This window comes from Aspergillus homomorphus (genome assembly GCF_003184865.1).
Source record: "Aspergillus homomorphus CBS 101889 unplaced genomic scaffold BO97scaffold_38, whole genome shotgun sequence".
NCBI lineage: Eukaryota > Fungi > Ascomycota > Eurotiomycetes > Eurotiales > Aspergillaceae > Aspergillus > Aspergillus homomorphus.
In genome coordinates this window covers 146,433-169,946 of record NW_020291924.1, presented here as the reverse complement: position 1 = coordinate 169,946, position 23,514 = coordinate 146,433, and the positions used below count along the sequence as shown (strand labels likewise).

The 23,514-nt window shown below is 52.3% G+C and overlaps 12 protein-coding genes across 12 annotated transcripts; 4 read left to right on the top strand and 8 right to left on the bottom strand.

Moving 5' to 3' along the window:
* Positions 1-169: 169 nt before the first annotated feature.
* On the bottom strand, positions 170-796 carry BO97DRAFT_480038 (GNAT family N-acetyltransferase; the record flags this gene model as incomplete). The annotated part of the gene is made up of 2 exons (XM_025700726.1): positions 170-202; positions 320-796. The coding sequence occupies 2 exons, from the start codon at positions 794-796 to the stop codon at positions 170-172; spliced, it is 510 nt and encodes a 169-aa protein (XP_025548572.1).
* A 376-nt stretch (positions 797-1,172) lies between these two features.
* On the top strand, positions 1,173-3,697 carry BO97DRAFT_168384 (uncharacterized protein). The gene is made up of 5 exons (XM_025690283.1): positions 1,173-1,301; positions 1,378-1,506; positions 1,561-2,206; positions 2,253-2,759; positions 2,810-3,697. Exons 1-5 carry the CDS (start codon positions 1,201-1,203, stop codon positions 3,509-3,511), a joined length of 2,085 nt encoding a protein of 694 aa, XP_025548571.1. The 5' UTR covers positions 1,173-1,200; the 3' UTR covers positions 3,512-3,697.
* On the bottom strand, positions 3,660-5,476 carry BO97DRAFT_374856 (aminopeptidase). The gene is made up of 3 exons (XM_025692961.1): positions 5,183-5,476; positions 3,977-5,118; positions 3,660-3,924 (listed from the first exon to the last, which is right to left on the bottom strand). The coding sequence occupies exons 1-3, from the start codon at positions 5,433-5,435 to the stop codon at positions 3,799-3,801; spliced, it is 1,521 nt and encodes a 506-aa protein (XP_025548570.1). The 5' UTR covers positions 5,436-5,476; the 3' UTR covers positions 3,660-3,798.
* Positions 5,477-5,724: 248 nt separating this feature from the next.
* BO97DRAFT_168366 (molybdopterin molybdotransferase MoeA) lies at positions 5,725-7,517 on the top strand. Its single transcript, XM_025690282.1, has one exon. The coding sequence runs from the start codon at positions 6,009-6,011 to the stop codon at positions 7,380-7,382; it is 1,374 nt and encodes a 457-aa protein (XP_025548569.1). The 5' UTR covers positions 5,725-6,008; the 3' UTR covers positions 7,383-7,517.
* On the bottom strand, positions 7,412-8,071 carry BO97DRAFT_313627 (molybdenum cofactor guanylyltransferase; the record flags this gene model as incomplete). The annotated part of the gene is made up of 1 exon (XM_025691245.1): positions 7,412-8,071. A coding segment is annotated over one exon (660 nt), but the record flags the coding sequence as incomplete, so codon positions are not given.
* Positions 8,072-8,089: 18 nt separating this feature from the next.
* On the bottom strand, positions 8,090-11,636 carry BO97DRAFT_458234 (molybdopterin oxidoreductase family protein). Its single transcript, XM_025699225.1, has 5 exons — positions 11,363-11,636; positions 11,195-11,305; positions 10,901-11,134; positions 9,033-10,774; positions 8,090-8,968 (listed from the first exon to the last, which is right to left on the bottom strand). The coding sequence occupies exons 1-5, from the start codon at positions 11,506-11,508 to the stop codon at positions 8,247-8,249; spliced, it is 2,955 nt and encodes a 984-aa protein (XP_025548567.1). The 5' UTR covers positions 11,509-11,636; the 3' UTR covers positions 8,090-8,246.
* A 229-nt stretch (positions 11,637-11,865) lies between these two features.
* Positions 11,866-14,069, bottom strand: BO97DRAFT_458229 (uncharacterized protein; the record flags this gene model as incomplete). Its single annotated transcript, XM_025699224.1, has 3 exons — positions 11,866-13,238; positions 13,433-13,818; positions 13,861-14,069. 3 exons carry the CDS (start codon positions 14,067-14,069, stop codon positions 11,866-11,868), a joined length of 1,968 nt encoding a protein of 655 aa, XP_025548566.1.
* An 861-nt stretch (positions 14,070-14,930) lies between these two features.
* On the top strand, positions 14,931-16,056 carry BO97DRAFT_436901 (RraA-like protein; the record flags this gene model as incomplete). The annotated part of the gene is made up of 3 exons (XM_025697818.1): positions 14,931-15,161; positions 15,236-15,698; positions 15,785-16,056. 3 exons carry the CDS (start codon positions 14,931-14,933, stop codon positions 16,054-16,056), a joined length of 966 nt encoding a protein of 321 aa, XP_025548565.1.
* Positions 16,057-16,095: 39 nt separating this feature from the next.
* Positions 16,096-16,518, bottom strand: BO97DRAFT_427466 (Phosphoenolpyruvate/pyruvate domain-containing protein; the record flags this gene model as incomplete). Its single annotated transcript, XM_025697204.1, has 3 exons — positions 16,096-16,123; positions 16,184-16,335; positions 16,387-16,518. 3 exons carry the CDS (start codon positions 16,516-16,518, stop codon positions 16,096-16,098), a joined length of 312 nt encoding a protein of 103 aa, XP_025548564.1.
* A 382-nt stretch (positions 16,519-16,900) lies between these two features.
* On the top strand, positions 16,901-17,697 carry BO97DRAFT_436900 (alpha/beta fold hydrolase; the record flags this gene model as incomplete). Its single annotated transcript, XM_025697817.1, has 3 exons — positions 16,901-17,146; positions 17,183-17,476; positions 17,536-17,697. The coding sequence occupies 3 exons, from the start codon at positions 16,901-16,903 to the stop codon at positions 17,695-17,697; spliced, it is 702 nt and encodes a 233-aa protein (XP_025548563.1).
* A 191-nt stretch (positions 17,698-17,888) lies between these two features.
* Positions 17,889-19,390, bottom strand: BO97DRAFT_351842 (uncharacterized protein; the record flags this gene model as incomplete). Its single annotated transcript, XM_025692000.1, has 3 exons — positions 17,889-18,063; positions 18,137-18,884; positions 18,958-19,390. The coding sequence occupies 3 exons, from the start codon at positions 19,388-19,390 to the stop codon at positions 17,889-17,891; spliced, it is 1,356 nt and encodes a 451-aa protein (XP_025548562.1).
* Positions 19,391-20,795: 1,405 nt separating this feature from the next.
* On the bottom strand, positions 20,796-22,385 carry BO97DRAFT_458224 (DUF1593-domain-containing protein; the record flags this gene model as incomplete). Its single annotated transcript, XM_025699223.1, has 2 exons — positions 21,336-22,385; positions 20,796-21,270 (listed from the first exon to the last, which is right to left on the bottom strand). Exons 1-2 carry the CDS (start codon positions 22,325-22,327, stop codon positions 20,796-20,798), a joined length of 1,467 nt encoding a protein of 488 aa, XP_025548561.1. The 5' UTR covers positions 22,328-22,385.
* Positions 22,386-23,514: the final 1,129 nt, after the last annotated feature.

Sequence of the window (23,514 nt, the reverse complement as noted above, 5' to 3'; positions counted from 1 at the left end):
CGCTCCGACTCAATCCTTCCATTTTGTACTTAAGATTGTCCGGCTTGGACTCCGCGTCTCAAGCGGACACGGCATGAAGGACCCCTTTGACAGCCTTGTACCATAGCTAGTGCTATTTACTTAATCTAAGCTATATTGTGGCTCCGGTTAGAACGACACCGTTTGACGCTTAACTCCGGTCCAGTGGACAACTCGCGTGTGACTAAAAACACAGTAGTCATACACTATATCTGAACATTGACAACATTACAAGAAGACGGTAGTTACACATATTATGCCGACGAAGAATCTATAACAACAACTCCCAATACTCCCCTACCGACTTGAACCCCAACTTCTCATCTTCCTCCGAGGACACTAGCTTATAGCCCTCCTTCTCATACAGGCGTCGCGCGGAAACCAAGACACTATTTGTCCACAAGCGAATTCGCGAATAACCCGCCTGGCGCGCAAACTCCGTACATTGTCGAATCAACGCCCGACCCAATCCCAGTCCTCGAGCGCTCGGCTCCACGAGCAGCAGACGTAGCTTTGCGGCATTGCAGTCGGATCCCCGATCCTTGACCAGCATAACACAGCCCAGGAACTCGCCATTGCGGTCGGCGATCCAACAGCGTTCGCAATCGGGATCGTAGTTTTCGACGAAGTCGACGGTGACGCCGGCGACGAGAGCCTCGAAGCGCTCGTTCCAACCGTATTCCTGGGCGTAGAGGGCACCGTGTCGATGAACTATCCATCCCATGTCACCCGGACGGTGATGGCGGAGGGTGTATGAATCGGTTGTCGTGGAAGTCATCGGATCGTGTCAATGGAGTGCGTTGTTCGGATAGAGAGAAAGATCATGAGACAAATTGATCATTAAGCCATGAGACAATGATCGGATAGAGTGTGAGATAAGAATGTTTGGCACAAAATTTGAGGACATGTTGTTAATATGCCACGTCTAGATGGAAGGACTTTATATGACTGTTGAGCTGCATTTCGGCAATTTTAAAGTTGGCCGTACGCTAGACCAAGTTCGGTGCCAAAAGTCCCCCCCTGCTGACTCATAGCCAGTCAAAAGAGTCGAAAACGCAGCATGGAGTAGAGTGGATCTATTCTCAGCGAATGGGAAAGAGCCAGTCCCGGCGGGACGTGAAGCTGGCCGATCGCAAACTTTTCCTCTCCAAGTAATCTTATTGAACTACATAATACGATGCCATGCAGGCTGGGAGTACAGAAGACGGTTCGCAGAGGCCCCTACAACAGGCGAGCAATCGTACTCGCCCGAGGATTACTTTGGGAAACAAGAGACCAGTAGCGTGAGTCCCAGTCCAACATGTACTGTACAAGGTCTCGCATCCATGATCAGGCCTAATCAACTCGGGAACGAACTAGTTGCCACAGATGCCATGCTCAGAAGGTCAAGTGCTCGGGTGAAACACCCTGTTCCAGATGCAACATGGCTGGGTGTGCAAACGAATGCAGTTACGTAGTCCGCGATCGAAAAGTCCGCGTTGACGAAAGGTATGGACCAGGTCTCCGGTGGTGGAGCACGGGTCCGAGCTGACGTGCGATTAGCTATCTCGAACGCTTGATTGAAGACAGCGAGGAGCTCCGTCAATACCGCTTGAACTCCAGGAATACCATCTGTAATAGCCTAGAAAGCGGCCATCCATCCACTGAAAAGAACGATTTCAACCCCCACAACCCGCTGCTGGAAGACCGGCCATGGTTCCAGACACATGAAGGGTTGGCGCTCCCCGTCTTTATCAGTGAAGCGGCCTGCACAGGATTTGCTACGCGCCTCTGTCAATGTCTCGACGGTGAAGGCATTGTTGTTTCACATATTCCCCGGATGCAATATGTTGCAGAGCCGACACTTAACCAGCTTTCACAGACCGGAGTCCAATGGCCCAGCCTGAGTCGTGCGCGCTTGCTGGTCAAGACTGCGCTGGGTCACATCAGCCCACCGTTTCATGTTGCCTTAGTGAAAAGCACCATTGAATATCTTCATGGCATCTATGAGCGAAGGGCTTTCGATGATCCAGTCCTGAGTTGCAAGTACTTTGCTCTTTTTGCTCTGGGAGAGTTATACTCGATTTCCAATGACCGAACCACTCAGGGCATGGTGCCTGGAATGGCCTACTATGCTCGAGCCATCGGATTAACTCCCGTGCTGCCCGAGAGACCTACTATCATGCACATCGAGTCCCTTCTGATGCTGGTAAGTCTAAGCTTAGGACTATACCATTCTCCACTAACTTCTCCAGGCTCTTTATAGTCAGTCCCTCAACCGACAGCATTCCGCATATCTTATGGTCGGAACGGCGCTGCGCTTTGCACTATTCCTCGGGTTGAATCATAACATTCCTGACTGTCACTGCCCAGATCGAAAAGCGCGGGAACATCGTGCCCGCCTTTGGTGGACAATCTACATCTTTGACCGATCCTGGGGTCTCAAGCTTGGGCTTCCAGGGCAGACCAACGACGAAGATATTCAAGTCGGCCTACCCATTGATCTTGATGATGAAGTCTACCGCGACGAGTTTGTGGATAGCGCGTATCAAGTAGCGTTCATCAAATTAGCCCGAATCTCCACTCAGATCATGCGAACGATCTATAGCCGCAAACAGTTCCCCGAGACCTTTCTACAAAGAGAGCAGAGCATCCTTCTCAAATTGCAGCAGTGGATGCAATCGCTGCCCGAGCATCTACGCCTTCACACAAGCAATCATAACCCCAAGTGCACCATCCTCATTCACCTGCAATTTAACTACGTACGTCACTCGCATTATCTCTCAATCGCGATCCGTACTGACCATCACAGTGCGTCATCCTTGCCATTCGACCAATCCTCCTAGGCATCCTGAACCACCTCACGTCCGGTCCAGAAAGCACTATCCGCCCGACCCTCGTCGCTTTGAAAGATGCGTGCATTCATTCCGCACGCCACACTTTGATTCTCTGTGCGGATGAATGGACGAACGGCTCCTCCTCCACCTACGGCTACGCCTTTGCTCAATACATCTTCACCTCGGCTCTCATTCTGATAATCTCGAGCCTTCTCCCTGGCGGAACGGCAGAGGATTTTGCCTCAGTGGATACAGCCGTCGAGATGTTAAACTCCCTTGTCGCTAATGGCAGCCTCGTCGCGGATGACCTGTATCAGCATCTCATTCGCGCCCAGAACTGTTTGCGGACTGGGCGCTTTGCATCGCGGTTCCCTATTACGGAAAGTGAGACTAATCATTACCTTAACACGTCGTTCTCACCACCTGATAACTTCTCACATAATCCCAATCTTGACGTGCAGTCTTTGAACCCCTCGACCATGATCCACACACCCGGTCTAGGGAACGCAGTGACCGGAGATCCGATGTACTTGACCGCTGAGATGGCGCTATATCAACCGCTCATGCAGGACTTTCTTACCCAGTCGGTTGGGGATCTCGGGTGTTTGGACATTCCGGAAGTTCCTGCGGCAGGCTCGGATGTCTGGCCCGGACTTCCGCTATGGACTACCTGGTGATCTTGGTGTAGGAACCGGGGTCTGGTTAAGATGCATGAGGACCCTACAAACTACCATTCTTTGTATACTGTTGGAAACCGAGGGGATAAGTCTCAAGAATTTCTACTCCTTTATGAGTCGAAAAAACATAATTAGTCAGATTTAGTCTCCCAACGTCGGTATTCAGTGATGGCGTAACGATGTTCATGTATTGATCATAAATCCAGATGTAGAGTTACTCCACATAAAAGCAACCGGGAGCAAGTCTCTATCTAACCAAGATGAGTCTAAGTTATGTGGTCTATCGTCTACATTTGCAGGCGGTGGCCGCTGTACTTGCGCGGCTCGAGCGAGAAGCTGCTGACATCCGCATCAGTCCGTTCAGGGAAGCCCTCAAGCGACCGGGCGTAGGTCGCGATCGAGTGACCCACAAGCTGTAATGAGAGCGTTAGTAGGTATGAAGTGTAGACAAGCATGTGGACATACCTTCGTGTTGATTTCCCATGCCGTGAGGTTGACATTGGAGACATCATCACACAGCTGGTGATAGCAGCTATCAAACCACTCACCAGCCTTACCGCCAAAGAGGGCCTCTTCCTCCTTGGTCTTGACACCTTCGGCTCCCGTGGCGATGCCTCCTCCGGGGATGCCATGACGGATGAATGCATCGTAGTCGCTGCGGCCATCGAACGGGATGTAGGTGTAGTTGAGGTCGTGGGCCGCATAGTAGTCAGTGTAGAGGTCGCGCAGCTCCTCCGACCCGACGGGGTTGACCGCATTGGTTGCGTTGTAGACCTGGTATGCGAAGTTGGGCGATCCGAGCATATCGTAGTCCATGAAGAGCCGAATTTTACGATTCTCCTCCGCAGACAGGTTCTCCACATAATAGTTCGAACCAAGCAGGCCTTCTTCCTCGCCGGCCCACCAAGCCAAACGCACGCAGTTGTTGACACGAAACTGGGTCAGTAGTGTGGCTAATTCGAGAAGGGTCAGACTGCCCGAGCCGTCGTCGTTGATACCGGGGCCTTCGGCTACGCTGTCACTGTGGCCGCCGGCCATGACGCAATTATCCTGATCGCCGTCAACGGTTTGAGCGATGATGTTTGTGGTGATGATGGTCTCCACGATGCCGTCAATGTACGCAATGCCGTCCACCTTCTCGCCCTTCTTCAGCTGCTCGAGGACTGGGGCGGCATCGCTGTCAGAGATGCCGAAAGTGGCGACATGGTCTGGTGTCGGCGTGCCTAGTGTTCCGGAGAGATCCCCCTTCTCGTTGTTGTACACCACCGCAGCTATCGCGCCCGCTTTGCCGGCCAGGTCGGATTTGGTCCCGAACGGGCATGTTCCTCTGCTGATAAAGGCGATCGCACCGGACACCTCGGGGGGATAGTCAGACGACTCGCATCCAAAGTTGGCGACTGCCGCCAAGGGGCCGTAGACAGGCTCCTTGTTCTTTGTGGGGGGCGTCAAGCCCATCGGGGTAGCTGAGGACGGCACCGTGTGGCCAAGGACGAGGCGCGACTCGAAAACATTACCGGTCACCGCAGGGAAGGACTGGTTCGTGATGGTGTAATAGTCACCGAGCTCAACAAGGTTGGAGTACACGTAGTCCAGGGTTCCGAGGTGGCCTAAGTCGAATTGTCAGTAGGTGACTCACAGCAGCAGCGGAGATGGGTGACGAGGGCACAGCACCTTTGCTGCCAATAACCCGCGTGGGGTGCTGATACTCCTCCTCTCCAAGCTTCGCAATTTCGTAGAGTTCCTTGGCCCGTTTGAGCAGGTTTTCTGCCTTCACTTGCTCCTGCAGCAGCTCCGAGCTGATGAGCTGCTTGCTTGATGTGGAGAGCCCGGACTGAGGAGCTTGAGAAGCTTGGGGAGCTTGGAATAGGGGCAATTGGAGAGCTCCGACCGGCCCAAGAAGGGCGGGAACAATTGAGAGCTTCATAATAAAGCTCTACTAGATGCTGGATGAGAGATAAGATCGATAGAGCAGAGTGAATGAGAACGAAGAAGAAGAGAGAAGGAGGAGGGAGGAGAAGGAGGAAGAGGTTGGGGAGACAAACAAGCCGGGGGAAGGTCAGCTGATAAGCGATAAGATAAGCTAAACCACAGATCGCGTGACCTCCCGATTGGGCATATGCGGATTCTCTAGATCAGGATTAGCGGGAGATGGCGGGCGCCTCTCCATACCTAGCTCCGTAGGTATTCCAGTCACTTTGCAAGTATTTGGTAGCAGCAACATGCAGGTCCAGGGCCTCAGGACTGGTCTTGTCGCCTTTTGCCCGGCGATGGCTCCCTTCTGGGAGTGTGTGTCTGGCAGATCGATGATGCAGTGGAGTCGAACCCTTCCCCAAAACGGAGATCCAATCGCACTGCTATCGGAATGAACGGCTCAAACCTTCTATGCGCGTCATTGTTACAAGATGTTACATATGCCCACATACAAAAGCCCGCGGTCGCACAAGAGGTCATGTCTGTCTGATGATAACCAGGAAGAACCGCGACAACCCTCCGCACAATGTCGCTCTCCTATCGGGAAGCGCTGGACGCGATCCGCTGCGAGTCCGAACGCGATGCGGTACGCTTCCGGTCGTATGCCGAGACAGTTACCATATACAAAGCCGTGAATCGAATCTCCCATATGACCTATCGATGTCATGAATCGACACCCAGATTCGACACGTCCGCCATGGATGGTTATGCGCTCAGTTCGGCGGCAACACGGTCGGCAGCCTCAGATAGCCCAGCCATATTTCGCGTCTGCGGCACGATAGCGGCAGGAGAAGAGCCATTGTATCTCGAAGAGGACGCTGTTTCAGACATCCAGCCTTGCGTTGAAATCATGACGGGTGCACCCTTCCCGCAATCTACTCGCAATCAGGCTTTCGATTGCTGTGTACGCCTGGAGGACGTCCTGCTAGTCACTGTTTCAGGATATCCCTGTATCAAGGTCGAGAAACAGGCGACATTCCAACAGAACAGACGGTTAGCAGGCGAGGACTTCTCGAAGGGTGATATCCTGGTCTCTGCGGGGGAGGTGATCCAGCCATCGCACATCATGGCGCTCGCATCGGCTGGCGTCCACGAGGTTCGAGTAATACGAAGGCCTGCCGTTGGCGTGATTTCGACCGGAACAGAACTAGGCAAGCGCTGCATATCCAGCCTGCATCGCATTCCAGACGCCAATGGGCCCTACATCACCGCTAGCCTGCAGGAGCAGGGGTTTGAAGTTGACTTCCTTGGCATACTGGAAGACAACAAGGAAGCAACTACACGTGGGATTCACAAGGTTTTGAACATGAATCGATATGACATCCTGATTAGTTCCGGGGCAGTATCCACAGGCAAATTCGACTTTATACCGTCTGCTTTACAGTCACTTCAAGTTCGTCAAGTCTTCCATAAGATCTTGATTCGACCAGGACACCCGGCCCTTTTTGCAAAAGTCCCCAGTGCAAGAAGTGCACTTGATGATTCAGGTGCCAGTGATTACATGGATGAGGTACCATTCTTCGGGCTCCCAGGCAACCCGGTAGCCAGCGCAGCTTGTCTGCAGTTCCTGGTAGTGCCGTACTTGAGGTTTCTTCAGGGCCAACCGCTGGAACCCGTGCTGGAAGCACGGGCAATAAAGGCCGAGGATGCCAAATCGTCAGTTGCGTACAATATGGAGCGGGCGGCGTCGCAGGCGCTGTTCAAGGTGCCGAAACATCTTGACGTATTCCGACCTGGGGTAATAAATCGTCACAGCGGAGATCGATTAGAAGTGACCCCGATGGAGCACAGTTCGTCGAAGATCAAACCATTCCTTGGCGCCAATTGCTGGATTCACATTCCAGCCGGCGTCGACGAGATCAATCCGGGAGACACGGTCAATATTGTGGCCAGTCACTGACCAGCGATACTTTGACCGTCTGCGTTGTGGCCATCTTTGAGAGCTAATGCTCTTTGCCATTCTGTGCGATTATTGGTATTAAACAGCCACCGTTCATCCAACGGCCTTATTCCACATCCTTGCACAGCTTTTATAGCAGACTTCGGACCGAGAATGCCCTTCTGAACATTGCTTGCCAGTAGACGCAGGGCCTGAGGCGTCCACAATGCCAAAAGAGGCTCATACCAACCCTCTTGGTTTTCAAAGCACACGACTGGAGCTTCTTCCGAATGTCGAAGCAACTGCCTCAGTGCGTTCGTTGTCAGGAAAGGATAGTCGCATGCGATCACCAGCCATTTTGCCTTGGGATCATGCCTGTATGCGGCCAACAGCCCCGCGGCTGGTCCTATATCGCTGCCATCGTCTCCGCTTGCATTGTCGTCATAGATAATCTGGACGCAGAGCTTTTTATGGTGAATTTCCAGGCCAAAGCTGTCGGTCCCGTAGGTTGTTATATCCGGAAGAGCTTGGCTGGCGGCTTTGCTTCGCATAGACAGATAAATTGTATCTGATTCAGGTAGAGCGTCATGAAGCACGGCAATCAATTGTCTATACATTGGCACATCTCCCTGAAAGGATAACAGCTCCTTTCGAGTTTTCATTCGGGAAGAGGTTCCACCCGCGAGGATCAAGCCCTTTACCGACTCCATCTCTGGCTCTCACTCTTTGTTCTGATGATTATTACACGGATTTCTTGGAGATAATAAATCGAGTTCAATAATATCATTGACGTCATGAATTCTGACATCATTATGGGTAGGTCAGCCGTTGAATTGACTTTACGACTTTGACTAGCGCCCATCCTAATGAGTTATACCACACGTATTAGCAGCGCAAGGTTCCAGCCAAGCTCGAATCCGGGCGGCGCAACTCCTCGGGCAGCGCCATGGGAACCAGAAGGGTTTGTGGGCTCTTAACCTTGATCTGCTGCGCTATCCACGCCTTTTGTCGAAGGATGTTTGCCAAACTGTTGTTGACCGCCGCTACGAACTCCGTATCCCACAATGCTTGACTAGCTGGAAGCAGCGCACTCATGTGGTCCTCGATATGCGTCAAGAACAGCTTCAGGGATTGGAGAGCCGCAAGCGCCTCATACGGATCGCTCGCCTCAGTCGTGGGTATCAGCGCGTCCACGAGTCGCTGGGTAACCGCTCTGCCATACTGCTGGGCTTCGTGATACTTCTTTACCTGCGGTTGCAGTAGATCCAGAATCTCTCTGGTCAGCCGGTTCAGGACTCGAAGCCCCGACTGTACTTCGAGATCGTGGATAAGCCGCGGAATGAGATGGTCATAGAGTTCAGCCAATTTGATGACAGCTTCCTCGGTCGCGCCCAACCACAGCTCCAACCGGCGCTTTCGTTCACCTCGGTCGCCACTGACCGTCTCTGGGCAGCTGGTATCTGGCTTCTTGTCTTCAACAGCAGCCATTGCTTCTGACAGTCCTTCTCCGGCTTCGATTTGGTCTTCCCCTTCTTTCTGCACGCATTTCTCAATCCGAACAGCCCCGGATTTGAACATCGGCTGCTTGGAAATTGGGTCCCATTGCTCTGCAAATATCGTCAGTCTCATCCTTACAGGAAGTTATGCAACTAGCCAGGCAGTATACTATACCTATGGTAAGTTCGTTCGCTGCACGAGCACGTCCGTCACTATCGAGATCCCCAAAATGGAATGTGATGAACACGTGGCCATGTTCAATGTCGCCTATGGAAACAGGCAGTTGAACTTGGCCCCTCCGAGACTTCACCACCACCGTCTCCCCCTCCACCAGCTGTAATGCCTGTGCATCAGCTGAGGAGATCTGCACCGATGGCTCCTTGTATGCCTGTTGGAGGCGCCGATTTCGGCCCGTTTTAGTACGCGTATGGAAATGATAGACATTGCGCCCGGTTGACAATCGCAGCGGGAAGTCCTCGTCTGGCTCTTCGAGCGATGGCTGATAATGAGCAGACTTGAGGATTGCTCTCCCAGCGGGTGCCATTGCCTTGTACTGGGCTTGCGTGAGGGGTGCCCCTGTTTGCAGATCATGACCATAGCTCTCACAATAATCTTCATCCGTGAAAAACTTCCCGTCATCGAAAAGGCGCTCTCGACCTAAGGGGTGTTTAGCCGTACACGGCCAGGTGATACCAGATCCACCCTGCAGTTTTGCGTAAGAGAGGGCACTGCAGTCGCACGGCCTGTTGAAAGACATACGCTTCCACGCCTCGAACACTTCTTCCGGCTCTTTATACGGACACAGTGGGTTGCCTTCTTTGTCTTTAAACCCCATTCTCGAAGCAAAATCCAGAAAGATGTCTAAATCAGACCGGGCCTCCCCAGGGGGCTCCACAGCTTTCTTGGTGAGATGCATTGTGCGGTCGGCGTTGGTAAAACACCCGGTCTTCTCAGCCCACTGTGCGGCGGGCAACACAACGTCGGCCACTGCCGTCGTCTCGGTCGGAAAGATATCCTGGCATACCAAGAACAAGCCTGGCTTTGTCAAGAGCTTACGCACCTTGGGGAGATGCGGCAGGCTGACCAGCGGGTTCGTGCCCGAGACCCATAGCATCTCGATACTCCCGTCATCGATGTATTTGAGCATATTCTCAATGTGCGTGGGCTGATTCCAATGGGGCATCTTAATGTAGTCGATGTTCCAGTAGTCTGCGATCTCCTGCATATGCGCTTTGTTCTGGTGATTACGAAACCCAGGAAATTCTCCGTCGCATCCTGTTTCCCTGTTGTTTTGCGCCGTGGGCTGCCCGTTCATCTGCAGTATACCCGAACCAGGCTTGCCAATGAGTCCTCGGAGGAGATTAATGTTATTGATCTGACATGCACTCGCCGTCGCCTGGTTTGACTGATAGACACCCTGCAGTGCCGTTGACAGAAGTGTTTCGGTTGTGCCAATGATACGAGCTGCCTCCTCCAACTGGCCCTTGGGGACGCCGGTGATGCTTTCCACATATTCAGGGGTGTATTTTTCTACCGTTCTCCGCAGTTCTTCTGCTCCAATGACGTATTTGTTAGTGTATTCAGAATTAACCCATCCGTTCTGGAATAGACGGTTCTGGATCCCATTCAGCAGCGCTAGGTTTGTCCCATTCTTGGGTGCCAGGTGGACGGTGGCCCGCTTTGCAGTCTCAGACTTCCTCGGATCGACAACAATAAGCTTGGGTGGATCTGGACCATCGAGTCTGTCCAGAATACGGGACCAGAGCACCGTCTGTGTAGCCGAGACATTGTGACCGACCATGAAGAGACAGTCGGTGTAGTCAACATCGGAGTAGGAGCCTGGCTGGCCGTCGGATCCGAAGGATTCTCTCATCGAGGCTGCCGCTGTCGCTGTGCACAGCCTGGTATTTCCGTCCCTGCGGTAATTAGCTCAAATTCAGGAAGGTTACGACGTTTACAAAGTCGTGCTATTGTCGATAATTGAGTGCGCAAACATCTCCAAGTGTACGAAACGTACTGGGATTAGCAGGGCAGAAACATACATATGCAAAGTATTTAACCCAGCCTTTCCCACCATGGCTAGTATATAGTACTCCTCCAGAAACAATTGTCCAGAGGTATAGAACCCAATGCCATGATTAGTGAGGCGGGAACGAATCGCCTGAGTGCGTTGGACAATGAGATCCATCGCCTCATCCCAGGTGGCGCGTTCAAGCTGGCCATTCCGCCGAATGAGCGGCCACTGAAGTCGGTCTGGATGTGAGATCGCCGTCCACCTGTAGATGAAGCCTAGCATTAACCCACGTACTGCGCATCGGTCATGGATAAGTACGTACCCGTGCAGTCCTTTGGGGCCCAATCTGCCCTTGTTGACGCGATCACTGACGCGACCGCGCACCCCGACTACCTTGCCATCCTTGACGCCAATATCCATCCCGCAGCCGTTACTGCGTCAACCATTAGATTACAGGCGATAACGGGGAAATGGTTAGTGAAATGCTGACCTGCAAAGCACACAGGCGCTTTGCACCCATTTTTCAGGAGTGTCAAGAGTATGTTCATCGCATCGAGTCGGCCATTCGTGCTTGTAGGGGGTGCGAGGGCCCCAAATGTCCTGGATGGAGTCCCGCGTCTCGTAGGGCTGAGGCATCGTGACGTGGTAGCAATGCGGGATATGCGCTATCTTTCCTGTGGGATTGGGGGAGAGGCTGGAGAGGCTTGGATTTAAGGCGGGTTTCCAGGGCAATACCTCAGATAACAGTTTTCTCGTTCACAGCATCATGGAAATTGTTTTGCTACCTGCGAGTAGCACAAAATGAAAAGGATTGATGATGGCTTCGCTACGGAGCCGCGGACCAAGGCGGAGGTGACATCATACAAGCTTCATTCAAACTCTGGAATGTGGATTGAATTGGCACATCCAGCAGAAAGACGATCTACAGTACATCTACGTCGATTTCCACAGAAGGGGAAATGCATGTATACATCATGTATGTATTGAAATGATCTACTCTCCTCGATAAATCAAACGCGGGAGGATCGTCCTCACAGATTGCCCGTCCAAGGATCCCAGGCCTACATGTCCCTCGAATTCGCTCATACCCTCCAAGTTCTTTTCGCGCACAACGGTCTTAAGGATAGTTATCAGCTTTGCCAGCAATGTGTCCTCAGAAATCTGGCCTTTGTTCTCTCGGGTCTTCAAGATTTCGGCCTCTCCGGGTAGCGGATGCAATCGATCCCGGTTTCCTGCTTGTGCAAGAGGGCTCCCATCCGCGAAAATAAGATGCGGAACACAGCACGGGTGAAGTTTGCCATAAGGGAAATACCGTGCTTTCAGTAACTTCAGGTCCTCACTATACGCATCTCGGAACCGAGTAAGAACCTTCCATGCGACTACATGGAGTGTTAGCCAGGGTATCTTGAACTCGAGCTGTTCGGCTTTGACATGCCGACTCAGCAGATGAAGAAACTCGGTATTCGTTGGCCTACCACTAGAGCGAGCGGCGGGTTTCTTGTCTCTAGCCAGGGTGCCAACACACAGGCCACTGAAGTGATCAATTAGACCGCCGTCACTCTCCGAGAACCGGGACTCACTAAGAATATGTTCAACTTCCTTGGCAGTCCACCGTGGTCGCTCCGGGGTGGTGCATCGCTCTGTAAGCATGCAGGTGACTTCGGCATGTGGTTGAAACTCGTAGGCCTTGCTCAATCTCCCGGTCTTCCGGCTAGAACGCTCGCTCAAGGTGGCCTGAACGGCGGACATACCAATGGCAAACTTGAATGACCGGTAGAAATCATCCCGAGTGTTGGTTTGCCCACTACCGATCACATTAGGGTGGAATATCATCGTCAACGGCACGTCTGGCCACAGGTTGCCATCGAGTAAGCCCTCTTTCTGCCCTGCATTGTAGAGATGACAAATCCCCAGCACTGCCATGGATTGGTTGACAAATTCCAAAATTATAATCTGTGCCAGGCGCTTGAACTCGCAGAGCAATAAACCGGAAAACTGAGGATGGATCTTCAGCAATTGGAAGGCCGGAGTCTCTTCTCCCTCGAAGCCATCCATTCCGTCGTAGTCATTCCTCTCCTGGCTGAGAATATCGCATTCGACTTGGTTTAGCGCCGAGAGAAGTGGCGTAAGGATCACCCATTGTATATCTTCAGAATGACACTCTATAACCCGCTCGACATCTTTCCTAATTTTCTCCATCTCTGCTTGCAGTTCATCAAACGCTTTGTGGACGTCAACGCCCATGGCACAGCGAGTTTGGTAGAAGAGGGTTGCAGCCGCGAGAAGGGGAATGGAGACCTTTCTTACCTTCATTGCTGACCGCAGCTCACGACTGAAAGCATCTTCGACAGGAAATCTAGCCTCACCTGTTTTGGTTCATCTTCGCTTGATTTGGAAGTATAGGGATCACCTTGGCGAATGAGCAAGGCGACCTGACCTGGTGGTCTCTGCTCAATGTATTGAAGGAAAATTTTCATCAACACGCGGTATTGACGCAACGCAAATTCCCAGTCATCGAACTCTGGTGATGTTACTTTTCCTAGGTCCTTCATCAACTCACACAGGTCATGGACCGAACCATGAAAGGGTTGGAAAATCTCTTCCGCCTCCGCCACCAACTGTGAAACCAGACTAACGGCTGTCTCACTTGCAAGGACGACAGCCTCAATTCTAGTGGCATTGCGCCTGTAATACCCCCATTGCGCAGCCACAAACCGGTGCATGGCCCCTATATCCTCGAGTATCAGGCGCAGGGCGAATTTTGCGTCGGCGAGGGTGCGTGGTGGCTCAGCTTCGTAACGTACTTCAGGAGCTGGGCGAGGGGCGTCTGGCGCGTTCAAGAATGATTCGGAGGGTTCGTGGACCTCCAACCCTTCAAACTGGTTCTTCTCTTGAGCAGTGAAACGTTCATCCGGAGCTGCCGCGGGTTCCGTTGCCATGAGTTGCCTCAATTTCTCGAGAACGTATTCCAGCACCTAGATAAAGTACTGATGACGCTGATCGGATCCCTGGTCCGCTCCCTGAATCTTTTGGCCGTGCTTGCGCCGGCATTCAATCGCTCCCTCGAGCCGCGTGATGAGTTTCCGGGGAACTTGCACGATCGCAGCTCCGCTCGCAGCGATTCTGTCTGCAAGCTCGGCGTATTCATTGGACGTGACAAAGCATTTCGGTGGTTCTGCCCCTTGAGCTGCAGCCATGGCAGCAGCTTGCGCATTTTTCCTTGCTTTTCCTTTCAGTCATCCAGGTTGTTTCTGCTTGGTGAAACCTGGTGCATTGTTGGCTAGCTATTGGGCCACATAGTCGGTATCCCGCTTATACTGGCAGTATAGACTGTTTGTGAATGTCAAGCCGTGCATTTTTAAAGGCGGTTGACCAAAACAACTCAACTGAACTGTCGATGTGTGTGTGCGGGAGCAGATGCTCTGCCAATATTGGAGGTATTGGACTGACTGACTATATAGTGTCGCATTTCCCTTGTGCAGAGACAATCCTTTGACTCGGCCAAGAGTGGCCTTCAATGCGATCGACCATTGTCTGGAAGTGGCCCAAAGGACCAGAGTAAGGACAATGGCATTGATCACCAGCTCTGATCAAAAGGTCTAGTCGGAACTTGTAGCTTCGCAGGTTGGACACTATCCAGAGTGCAAAGAAAAGAACCAAGCTAACAAAGCAAGCCTCTCTTTCTCCGTCAGAGGCAGGGATAATTCAAGGAGTCCATACCAGAAACCAGGTCAAGTGGTTATGCCGACTACCTGCACTCAGAGTACCACAAATCATGATTTAGGACTGGTTTTAACACTTTACACCTGTTGTGTTACTGCCTCTCGGCGTAGTGCATTGGTGCACGTTGTTGCCACTCCGGCCAAATCGCTCTTTCCTGACTGCATCATCATATTTCACGCATCTGTTGAACTGGACACCCAATGTACTGTACTCCGGAGTAAGCTATTTAACTTGCCCACATATGCTCTAAGATTCATTTTGTCATTAATCTATTAACTGCTCGACGTCTCTACACGGCGCCTAACGCTGTTCCTTACCTTCCAACAACCGAAATCATGGGCGCGACCAGCATTTTGGATCGACTCTCAGCACTCGACACTAATACAGTCTCGGATGCATTGGGTTTCCTCGGCCTCAAGGGGGCGACTTATGGCCTCCGACCGCTCTGGGACTGTCCGAAGATTGTCGGACGTGCCAGCACCGTGAAAGTCGGTCCTAAGACAGATGCTGCATCCACCACTCATCTCCTCACATCGGTCATCGATAGGGTTAAGATCAACGATTGCGTCCTTTTCATAGCCGGCGGGATCGATGGGATTCCTGCTGGGGCGATATTCTCGCCAACGCTTCCAAACTGAAGGGAATTCGCGGAACCATCATCGACGGAATGAGCCGGGACATTGGTGGCAGCCGAGAAGTGGGATATTCTGTCTACGGTTGGGGAGTGACGATGATCAGCGCGCGGAATCGAGTCGTGCAGCTCGACTCGGGCACTCCGCTGCAGATGCGCGGCGTCACTGTCCACCAAGACGATTATGTGATCGCCGATCGCTGCGGAACTGTTCTTGTGCCAGCTGCGCGCATTGAGAAGGTTTTTCATCTGGCGGAGCGCATCGATCGTAGCCAGGCCCGCATGGTCCAGGCCGTTCGCGAGGGGCACGCTGTCTCCGAAGTGATGCACGACTCGCAATTCAAAGCCATTCGCGAAATCGCTCCGGCGCAGACTCCTGCGGCAGCCGTGCCAGCTCCCGGCCACAATCCCAAGTCGGCTAGCTGCGAAGACCAGGAACTTGTGGCGCTGTTCGCGGAGTCCGGCAGTCCTGGTGTCTCATATATGCGCTGGACAAGCTCGGGATTCCCGGGCAGGTCTTCGGGATCATGCCTCTTGCCAACTATACCAAGGTGACAGTTGGACCGGCCTTCAAGGTCCGGTATTTTCCTGCCAGCGATCCACCGGGCAGTGTTGGGGACTTTATCGATGATGTGGCTGTGGGGGATTTCGTGGTCATTGGCAATGGCGGTCGCACGGATTGTACAGTCTGGGGAGATATCATAACCCAGTATGCGGCTCTACGGGGCATCTCCGGGGCTGTGATCGACGGAGTCTGTCGTGATGTCAACCGTGCCATCAGCGATTCTAGATCAAACTTGGGATTGCTTAAGCTTTGTCATAGAATATGATTTACACGCAGACTTTTGCCGATGGGAACATCTCTTTGACTAGCAGATCATGGGAACAACAATGCCACTGTAGTTTGGGATGAGTATCCATCATTGGGGTGCATGATGAGGGATGCTTATCACATACTGGGCCTCAGCATCTAGGGCTCTTTTGATCAAATCCGGGTGGGTCATTCGGAGACGGACAAGCGGCGAGACTCCCATGGCAGTGATGGCAGCGGTTGAGCTGTGCATGGCATCGTTGCTGATGTGGCCGTGTTCACAATCGATGATTATGCCCTTTTATCATCAGTGGATGTTTTCCGGGATCTACACGGCCAGAGTACTGACATCGACACCGGTCTGGGCTACCATCTGTACCGGGCGAGAAGATGGAAGCCCCAGAAAGGTCATGATAGGTTTCGCGCCAGCTTGAAGAGCATTGAGCAAGCGGACTTGCGGATTGAAGATGGAGCCTGTCATGGTGGGCAATTCTGGTACATACAATACTGCGCGTAAGGGCGTTCTTGACAATTCATCGAAACCCAAAACCTTGACGATGAAGAAGAAAGACCTGTTAGTAATGTAGGATAGTACTCTAGTCTTCGTTGCGGAAAAAGAATGGTGGTAGCTGCATTGATTATCTACATCCTTCCTCATGCTCGGGGAAGCAACTTCGTCCCTGGCGGCGTCAAGTTGTAAATCTCGGGCACACGACTTCTGACCGAGATTACCAATCGACCCCAGACGTCCTGCATCTTCAAAAGAGAAGCTGATTGAACAGAACAAGATTTCATTGCAGACAAGTCTTTCGATCATTTGTTCTGTATGTACATCTATCTAACCGAATACACATACACCCATCATGGCCCTCACATACGCAACAATCCCCCTACAAGTTCAAGGCGTAAGCCTCAACATCTCGACCATCCACAACCTCAACTCGAAGCCCCCAACTGTGTTCCTGCACGGCTTCGAATCATGCAAGGAGGACCTGGCCGACATTGTCGTCCGTCCCGCATTCAAGCAATGTGGCTATCTCGCCTTTGACGCGCCAGGGTGCGGACACTCGGAAAGCGAGCGGCTCTCAGCGACGGATATCTCCTTCCTGGTCGCCTCGGCCGAAGCCGTGCTCGCGCACTTCTAGATTGAGCAATTCCATCTAATCGGACACTCGATGGGAGGACTCACGGCGCTCCTGCTGGCCCATCGCCATCCCAGCCGAGTCTTGAGCTTCGTCGATATCAAGGGCAATCTTGCGCCGGAGGACTGCTTTCTAAGCCGGCAGATCTTCCTCTTTCCGACCAACGACCCCGAAGCCTTTCTGAATGCTTTTATCGTCCGTACCGCCACCGCAAAGTCCTACGGAAGTCCGTTGTATGCAAGTATCTTACGTGCTCGGGTGTGCGCGGGCGCAGTCCGGGCCATCTTCGAGTCGATCGTGCATTTGTCCGACGAGGAGGATCTGTTAGGCATGTGCTTGGGATTGCCCGTCCGAAGATGTTCATGTTTGGGGAGGAGAACCGAGGGCTATCGTATCTCGCATGGCTCGGGCAGGCAGGCGTCGAATTGGCGGAGATCGAGGACAGCGGGCAGTTCCCCATGTTTTCGAATCCGGTCGAAATGTATCGTCGCATTGGCGGATTCCTGAAGAAATTATGATATGCACACGTGCTGCGTGAGATAAAATAAATGGCGAGAAAAATAATAAACTTTCATTGAGCTAAACAGAGTCATTCCCACGCTAAATGGAACCAAGTTGTTGAAAAAAGGGGTATCTTAGGTACGAATTAAATACGAAGTAGAAGAAATTTACGGGCATGGTGAATGCTTGTTGAATATTCACCGCTGCCTCACGCCTCCGAACCGTCCTGGGCCTTGGATGGCATGTCGTCCACTGTGACCTGCACCTCGTGGCTGTGTTCCAGGCCGGACAGGACGATCCAGGTAGGCACGACGCACAATAGTGTGATGCCGAAGTTGAGACCAATACTGGCAAAATGGTTGACATTGCCCTCGGTTTGCATCCTGGAATGGTCATTAGTTGGTTGTCTGGTGCGGGATGTCTGGGCTGTAAGAAAGCAAGACGGAGAACACTTACGCCCAAGCAACCGTCTGTCCCAGAGCCTCGAATCCTCTCAAGATTCCGCTGTGATAGGACAGAGACGAGATATCAGTGCTGTACTGACCGACCAGCCAGTAGAGGAATTGCTGGAAGGCCTGACCACCAAATTGCCAGAAGAAAACCAGGGCATACGACTTGCCGAACCCGCCCTTGAACCAGTCAAACACGGGGGCCTCCGGGGCCGAGTAGAACTGACTTTGCAGCACGCAAGCCCAAATCCAAGTGCCGGTGAGAATGAGGATGATCGACGAGAAGGCAATCTTGGCGCGGGTTTTGATGTGGATATTTTGGCGATCGAGCAGTCCGGCAATCAGAAACGAGGAGGCGATTCCGGCGAAGTTGGTGAAGAAAGAAGAGAAGGCGCGCGATCGAACCGTGAAGTAGTCGGTCAACCAGGTGCTAGAGAAGGCGTTGTAGAAATAGCTGATGAAAAAGGCCGGCAGCAACATCAGTACCCGGCGGGTCCCGATCAGCTTGATAGCTGCTTTGAATTCGGCTGCCCACGTCGCTTGCTTGTGCACCACGACCAGCGTTCGGTCTTTGCGTTGCACCTTCTCCGCCGGACTCAGGCAGAGGGCGATCGGTAATCCCAGGCACATAATGACGATGAAGACAATGTACGTGCCTGCGCTGATGGTTCCCTTGGAGGAAGTCTGTGCGTTGAGGCCCAGGCTGATGGCACCACCCACGATGGGGCCGGCAGCTTTGGCTGTTTGCCAGATCGCTGTTGGGAATCACGGTCAGTATGCGCAGAGGGTCGTCATGGAGTGCATTGGAGTGAGCGAGAGTCGACGTACCCAGGTAGAACGCGCGGTCCTGCGGGCTGGGATATCCGATGATGATGGCCGCCTCGGCAGCCCAGAAGAACCCAGCGGAGATGCCACATAACGCGCTGCCAAAGAGCATGAACCACGTGGTGGGAGCATAGTTGTTGGTATAGAGACCGGCGCCATAGATCGGATAACCAATAGCTCCGAGGACCAAGCCAAAACGAAGGCCGATGCGGTTGTTGATGGCACCGGCCGCAACACATACGATGGAGAACAATCCGTAGACCAAGGCATTTGCCGCCGAGACGGCATAGGGCTCTGCTGCTCCACCAGCGCCAAGGTTGTTCATGGCATCCCACATGCCAGGAGCAGTGAATGAGACACCACTGGCGATGGCAATCTGGAAGGGAATCGACCGGTAGATGGACTTGAACCCAGAGAACCGAGACACGCGCTCCATGTCCATGGCCCGGGGCTCTTCCGGGGTGCCAGCCTCGTGGTTGGCAGTTACGGAGGCCATTTCTACTCTGAGACACACGACAAAACTTTCAGGAAAGCAAAAAGGGGAGCTTTGCGAGGCAGAGGTCTGTCTATAAAAGAAATTTTACCTAACGAGCCGAGTGAGTCAATAACGTGATTGGAATCACGGCTGTCGTGATGGAGATGCCAAGACGCTTGATGCTACAATTGGAGTTTCTGTTGGCCAATGAATCATTCAACCCTAACCCTCGATTGCCCACAGCCACACGAGGTCAGATAATCTCAGTCTGAATGCTCTACGGTTGGGGTGATTATTAACTGGCATGATTTGACACCTGACAAAGATGATCTAGCTGATCTTTGCAAGTTCTGACTCTTCTGAGGAGGTCTAGTCTAGTATACCAGCCTTTGCTTGCCTCCTCTTGAAGACCCCTGATGCGTAGATATCTAGTTAGGTACAGTCCTTAGTAGCAAGTTCGATTTAACCTTGCAGGTTTAGATTTGCCACGCTCTGCAGGGCAAAGTGCGGTGGAGTCTAGAATTTTCTGCGCCCGCCACGCGAACCACCCACCAATCAGACCCAGATTCCAGAAGGCAAATCCCGGTGCAGGATTCAATCTTGATAAGCATTCTCTGTGCAAGGTTGAGATTATCGATAGAAATTACACCTGGCTTCCGTTCCGCTTCCTGCGATGGCGTTCCGACCGACCCGACAAATCCCTCTCATTCCTTCCCCCGCTCTCCCGCATGCACGCCATCTGCCATCCATGTTCTTGGCACCCTTCTGGGATTCTGACAAAGATAACCCGTAGTGTCTCAGAGACGACGAGTAACTTACGTAGGGTTACTACGTCATATCTGCACACATATATCGGATGAGGTATATCGGATGAGGCTCATAAGTACTGAAGTCACCGGAATGCATCGACGGTGTAATGATTCGACAGAGCAACAAGTTTCGGTTTATGGGTAGACTCCAATCGGGGCGACGGTCAAATGTCAATCACAACGAAGCACCCGACGTCAGGGTCTCACACAACTTGAAGACAACCGCATTATATATAACAAGATCCATGAGCAAACGTGACCAGATAGCCATCGTGCTCTCTCTAAGACCCAGGTAGCGCGTAACCCGTTGGGAAATCCAAGGTCCGCAACAAGTTGAACACGACTACCCTCAAGCTCAAGAGAAGTATGATCTGAGAGAAGTAGAGGATGGATTTATTATTTAGGTAGTGCTATGTACTGTACAGTACAAGGTGAGATCTTGGTGTTGTTGGCCAACCACGGCTGAAATGCAGGTGGACGGAGAGCGAAGATAAGGAGAGAGACAAGAAGATAAACAAGAGCCCATCCTCCTCTTTCTCCGTGCATGGCTATTCCACCTACTTGACATGGATGAGCACGCGACCGTAACGAGTCAAGGGAAATTTCCCGTCATCCGTTCCTTCCAGGATGATGGAAATGGTTTGGCCAGCCTCTGCATCCGCGGGGATTGTAATATCCGCCCGATCGTTCTCGACCTCCGTCACGATCACGTGACCTGGATACGTGCCCTCCTCAAAAAACTGCCACCATGACGTGGTCACGCTGTGGGAATCCGGATCGGTGACATTCCCTGCCAGAGTGATTGTCGTGCCAGCAGGCGCCTCCACGGTGGTTCCATTAAGAATGCTGACGGACGGTGGATGGTTCGCGTCTTCATAGCTCGGAGTCAGGGTCAATTGCATGCGCGCCGCGAAGTCATTCTGGACCGCGCCCGCCCAGCAATCGGTCGTGTAGTTGGCGATGTCAACACCCGCCTTGTTTTTCTCGGTTGGGACCATCACCCACAGGTTGGGGGAAGTGGAGTTCTGTGCGCTTCGGCCCCCCCCCCCCAGCCGCCGAGCAGTGGGTTGGCCGGATCCTGGAGACCGGTTGCCAACAAGGGATTGAACACCACATTGTCGCCTTCGGACAAGAAGGCGTATGGCTCCAAGGGCTGACAGAAGCTGGACGAAGAGGCGGTCGCCGGACTGCCGAAGATGTCCTGCGCGTCACCAGGCATGGACTGCTCGTCGAGCCAGGAACGGTAGAGCCTTCCGTACGGACCGGTTTGGATGTGCGCTTTCATCCAGTCCCCGGTGAAGTACACATTATCCCCCAAGGAGAGTCCGCGAGTATTACCCTGGCCTTTATCGCAGTTGTAACCCCAAGTCCTGTACCCCGGTTCCAACTGCTCGACGCGCACGTCGGGCCAGCGAAGAGAGATGTAATCCGCATATGTCTCATCTTGAAACCCGCTGGCCAAGATGACGGCTTTGCGGGAAACAGAATCCTGCGTCTGGCTCCACTGCGATGAGTTGGAGTACTCCTCTTCAATAGACTTCAGAGCACGGGCGATGGTGTTGGTCCCGCCCCAGGCTTGCAAATACAGCGGCCGTGGGTCGTCATTCAGAATTAGGGACCGGATGAGATCAGAACCCTCAGTGTCTTGTTCCATCTCGCCTTCAAAGTCAATATTACCAACCTTGACCAGGGCTCGCAGCTCGTCGGGGGTAGGAAAGAACGGATCGTGGTTGTTCAAATTGGGCCAGATCTCAGCATAGGCCCGGAGCACTTGGTCTTGGACAGTCCGCGAGCCAGTCCAACGCCACGCCCACTGTGGGCTTCTATACTCGCGATCGGACAAGAAGAACTTGGTTCCATTGCCATCTCCGGACCAGTGATACCGACTAGAGGTATAGATGATCCCTTGCGTGTCGAGCTCGTTCGTATAAAGAAGGTACCGGATCAGAGATGCCAAATCGTCTTGCTCTAGGTCGGTGGTGACGACTATTCTGAACATCGAGGCCCGGTCGGCGGCACCGTATACGAAATCAGAAAGCCCAGTGGCCAATAGGCCTGCGGTGAGCAGCTGCCTCTGGAAAATCTTCATTGCGGAACGGAATAGAAGATGAAGCTTGATTCTGTCGGATTTCTAAAACGTCCCGTTCTTCAGGGAAAAACTACACGTATGAATAAGACATAGTACAGTACATACAACCCACACGGCAAAGAGGTTCGGGAATTTATAGAAACTTCTTCAGGCATATCTAGAGAATGCGGGGAGACACACCCCGCAATTTTGCCCCAAATACTGTGGGGAATCGAATCGGGAAGCTGGTGGCTCGCGTGAGGCGTGAGGCTCGGCTTGAATCCTTGCGGATCTAGCGCTTATCTTGCCCATATTTGGCTTCCTAGCGCTAACAATTACTGCTTTGCGCCTTACTGCTCGGTTGGGATGCTATAATTGCCAACTTCCCAGCTCTGCAGTCACTGGAGTCTCGCACCTGTCAGTTGCCTGACCTACCTTATTTGGCTTGGAGGTGGAGGCTCCTGGAGCACTACACAACTAGTGACTTGATTATACTGCATACCTGACTAAGCTGAAAGGTAGTAGTTATGCTACTCCCGGCCACATTGACGGAAGTCCAAGCCGAATTTGTGAAATTACAACCAAGACCGATGATGAACAGGGCCGGTCGAATAGGTTGACCGTCTGCTGTACTTGCTATAATAAGAAAAAAGTTGTTGACGCAACATACATTCACAAAGTATAAGTAGTGTCTGGTCTTCAATCTGCGCCTCTCGCAGCGGTATTAGAATATCCCCATATTTCCAGGGGCCCTCCCGTTCTCTTTATTGTAAGCCCTTCTATAGCCACAGCAAACCAAGCAACAGTGGCGCCGGTACTGACAGCATCAGTACTTAAATCATTTTTGGAGATATCATTAGTGTACAGACAAATATGTAGCCTGGTCCTTAACGACCCTAACAGTCCATAACTTGATAATGGATGATGACAGGCAGACATGCTAAGAGTTCTCTGCTCAATGGATTATTACCAACAGAGACGTGAAAATAGATTCTACGATAGACCTGAGATGATTTGATATAATCAATTTTTATTTAAACAATGGATTGAAAGAGAAGGAAAGCCACGGTATCAGGTAATGAATAACGGACTTGTCCTTGGAGGTAATCTGTGTCTAGACCTCTTGTGTCCCGATCTCCTGTGCCTCGACTTTCTGTGCCTCGACTTTCTGTGCCTCGACTTTCTGTGCCTCGACTTTCTGTGCCTCG

Bases quoted from the DNA above. Each gene is read 5' to 3' on its own strand.
- BO97DRAFT_168384 (XM_025690283.1), top strand. From the start codon at position 1,201: ATGCAGGCTGGGAGTACAGAAGACGGTTCGCAGAGGCCCCTACAACAG. The intron at 1,507-1,560 runs GTATGGACCAGG...ACGTGCGATTAG, and splicing joins AAAGTCCGCGTTGACGAAAG to CTATCTCGAACGCTTGATTG. The intron at 2,760-2,809 runs GTACGTCACTCG...TGACCATCACAG, and splicing joins TTCACCTGCAATTTAACTAC to TGCGTCATCCTTGCCATTCG.
- BO97DRAFT_374856 (XM_025692961.1), bottom strand. From the start codon at position 5,435: ATGAAGCTCTCAATTGTTCCCGCCCTTCTTGGGCCGGTCGGAGCTCTC. The intron at 5,119-5,182 runs GTGCTGTGCCCT...AATTCGACTTAG, and splicing joins GCGGGTTATTGGCAGCAAAG to GCCACCTCGGAACCCTGGAC. The intron at 3,925-3,976 runs GTATGTCCACAT...CTCTCATTACAG, and splicing joins CATGGGAAATCAACACGAAG to CTTGTGGGTCACTCGATCGC.
- BO97DRAFT_168366 (XM_025690282.1), top strand. From the start codon at position 6,009: ATGTCGCTCTCCTATCGGGAAGCGCTGGACGCGATCCGCTGCGAGTCC.
- BO97DRAFT_458234 (XM_025699225.1), bottom strand. From the start codon at position 11,508: ATGCCTCAGCCCTACGAGACGCGGGACTCCATCCAGGACATTTGGGGC. The intron at 11,306-11,362 runs GTCAGCATTTCA...TGGTTGACGCAG, and splicing joins AGCGCCTGTGTGCTTTGCAG to TAACGGCTGCGGGATGGATA. The intron at 10,775-10,900 runs GTATGTTTCTGC...TAATTACCGCAG, and splicing joins GGGTTAAATACTTTGCATAT to GGACGGAAATACCAGGCTGT.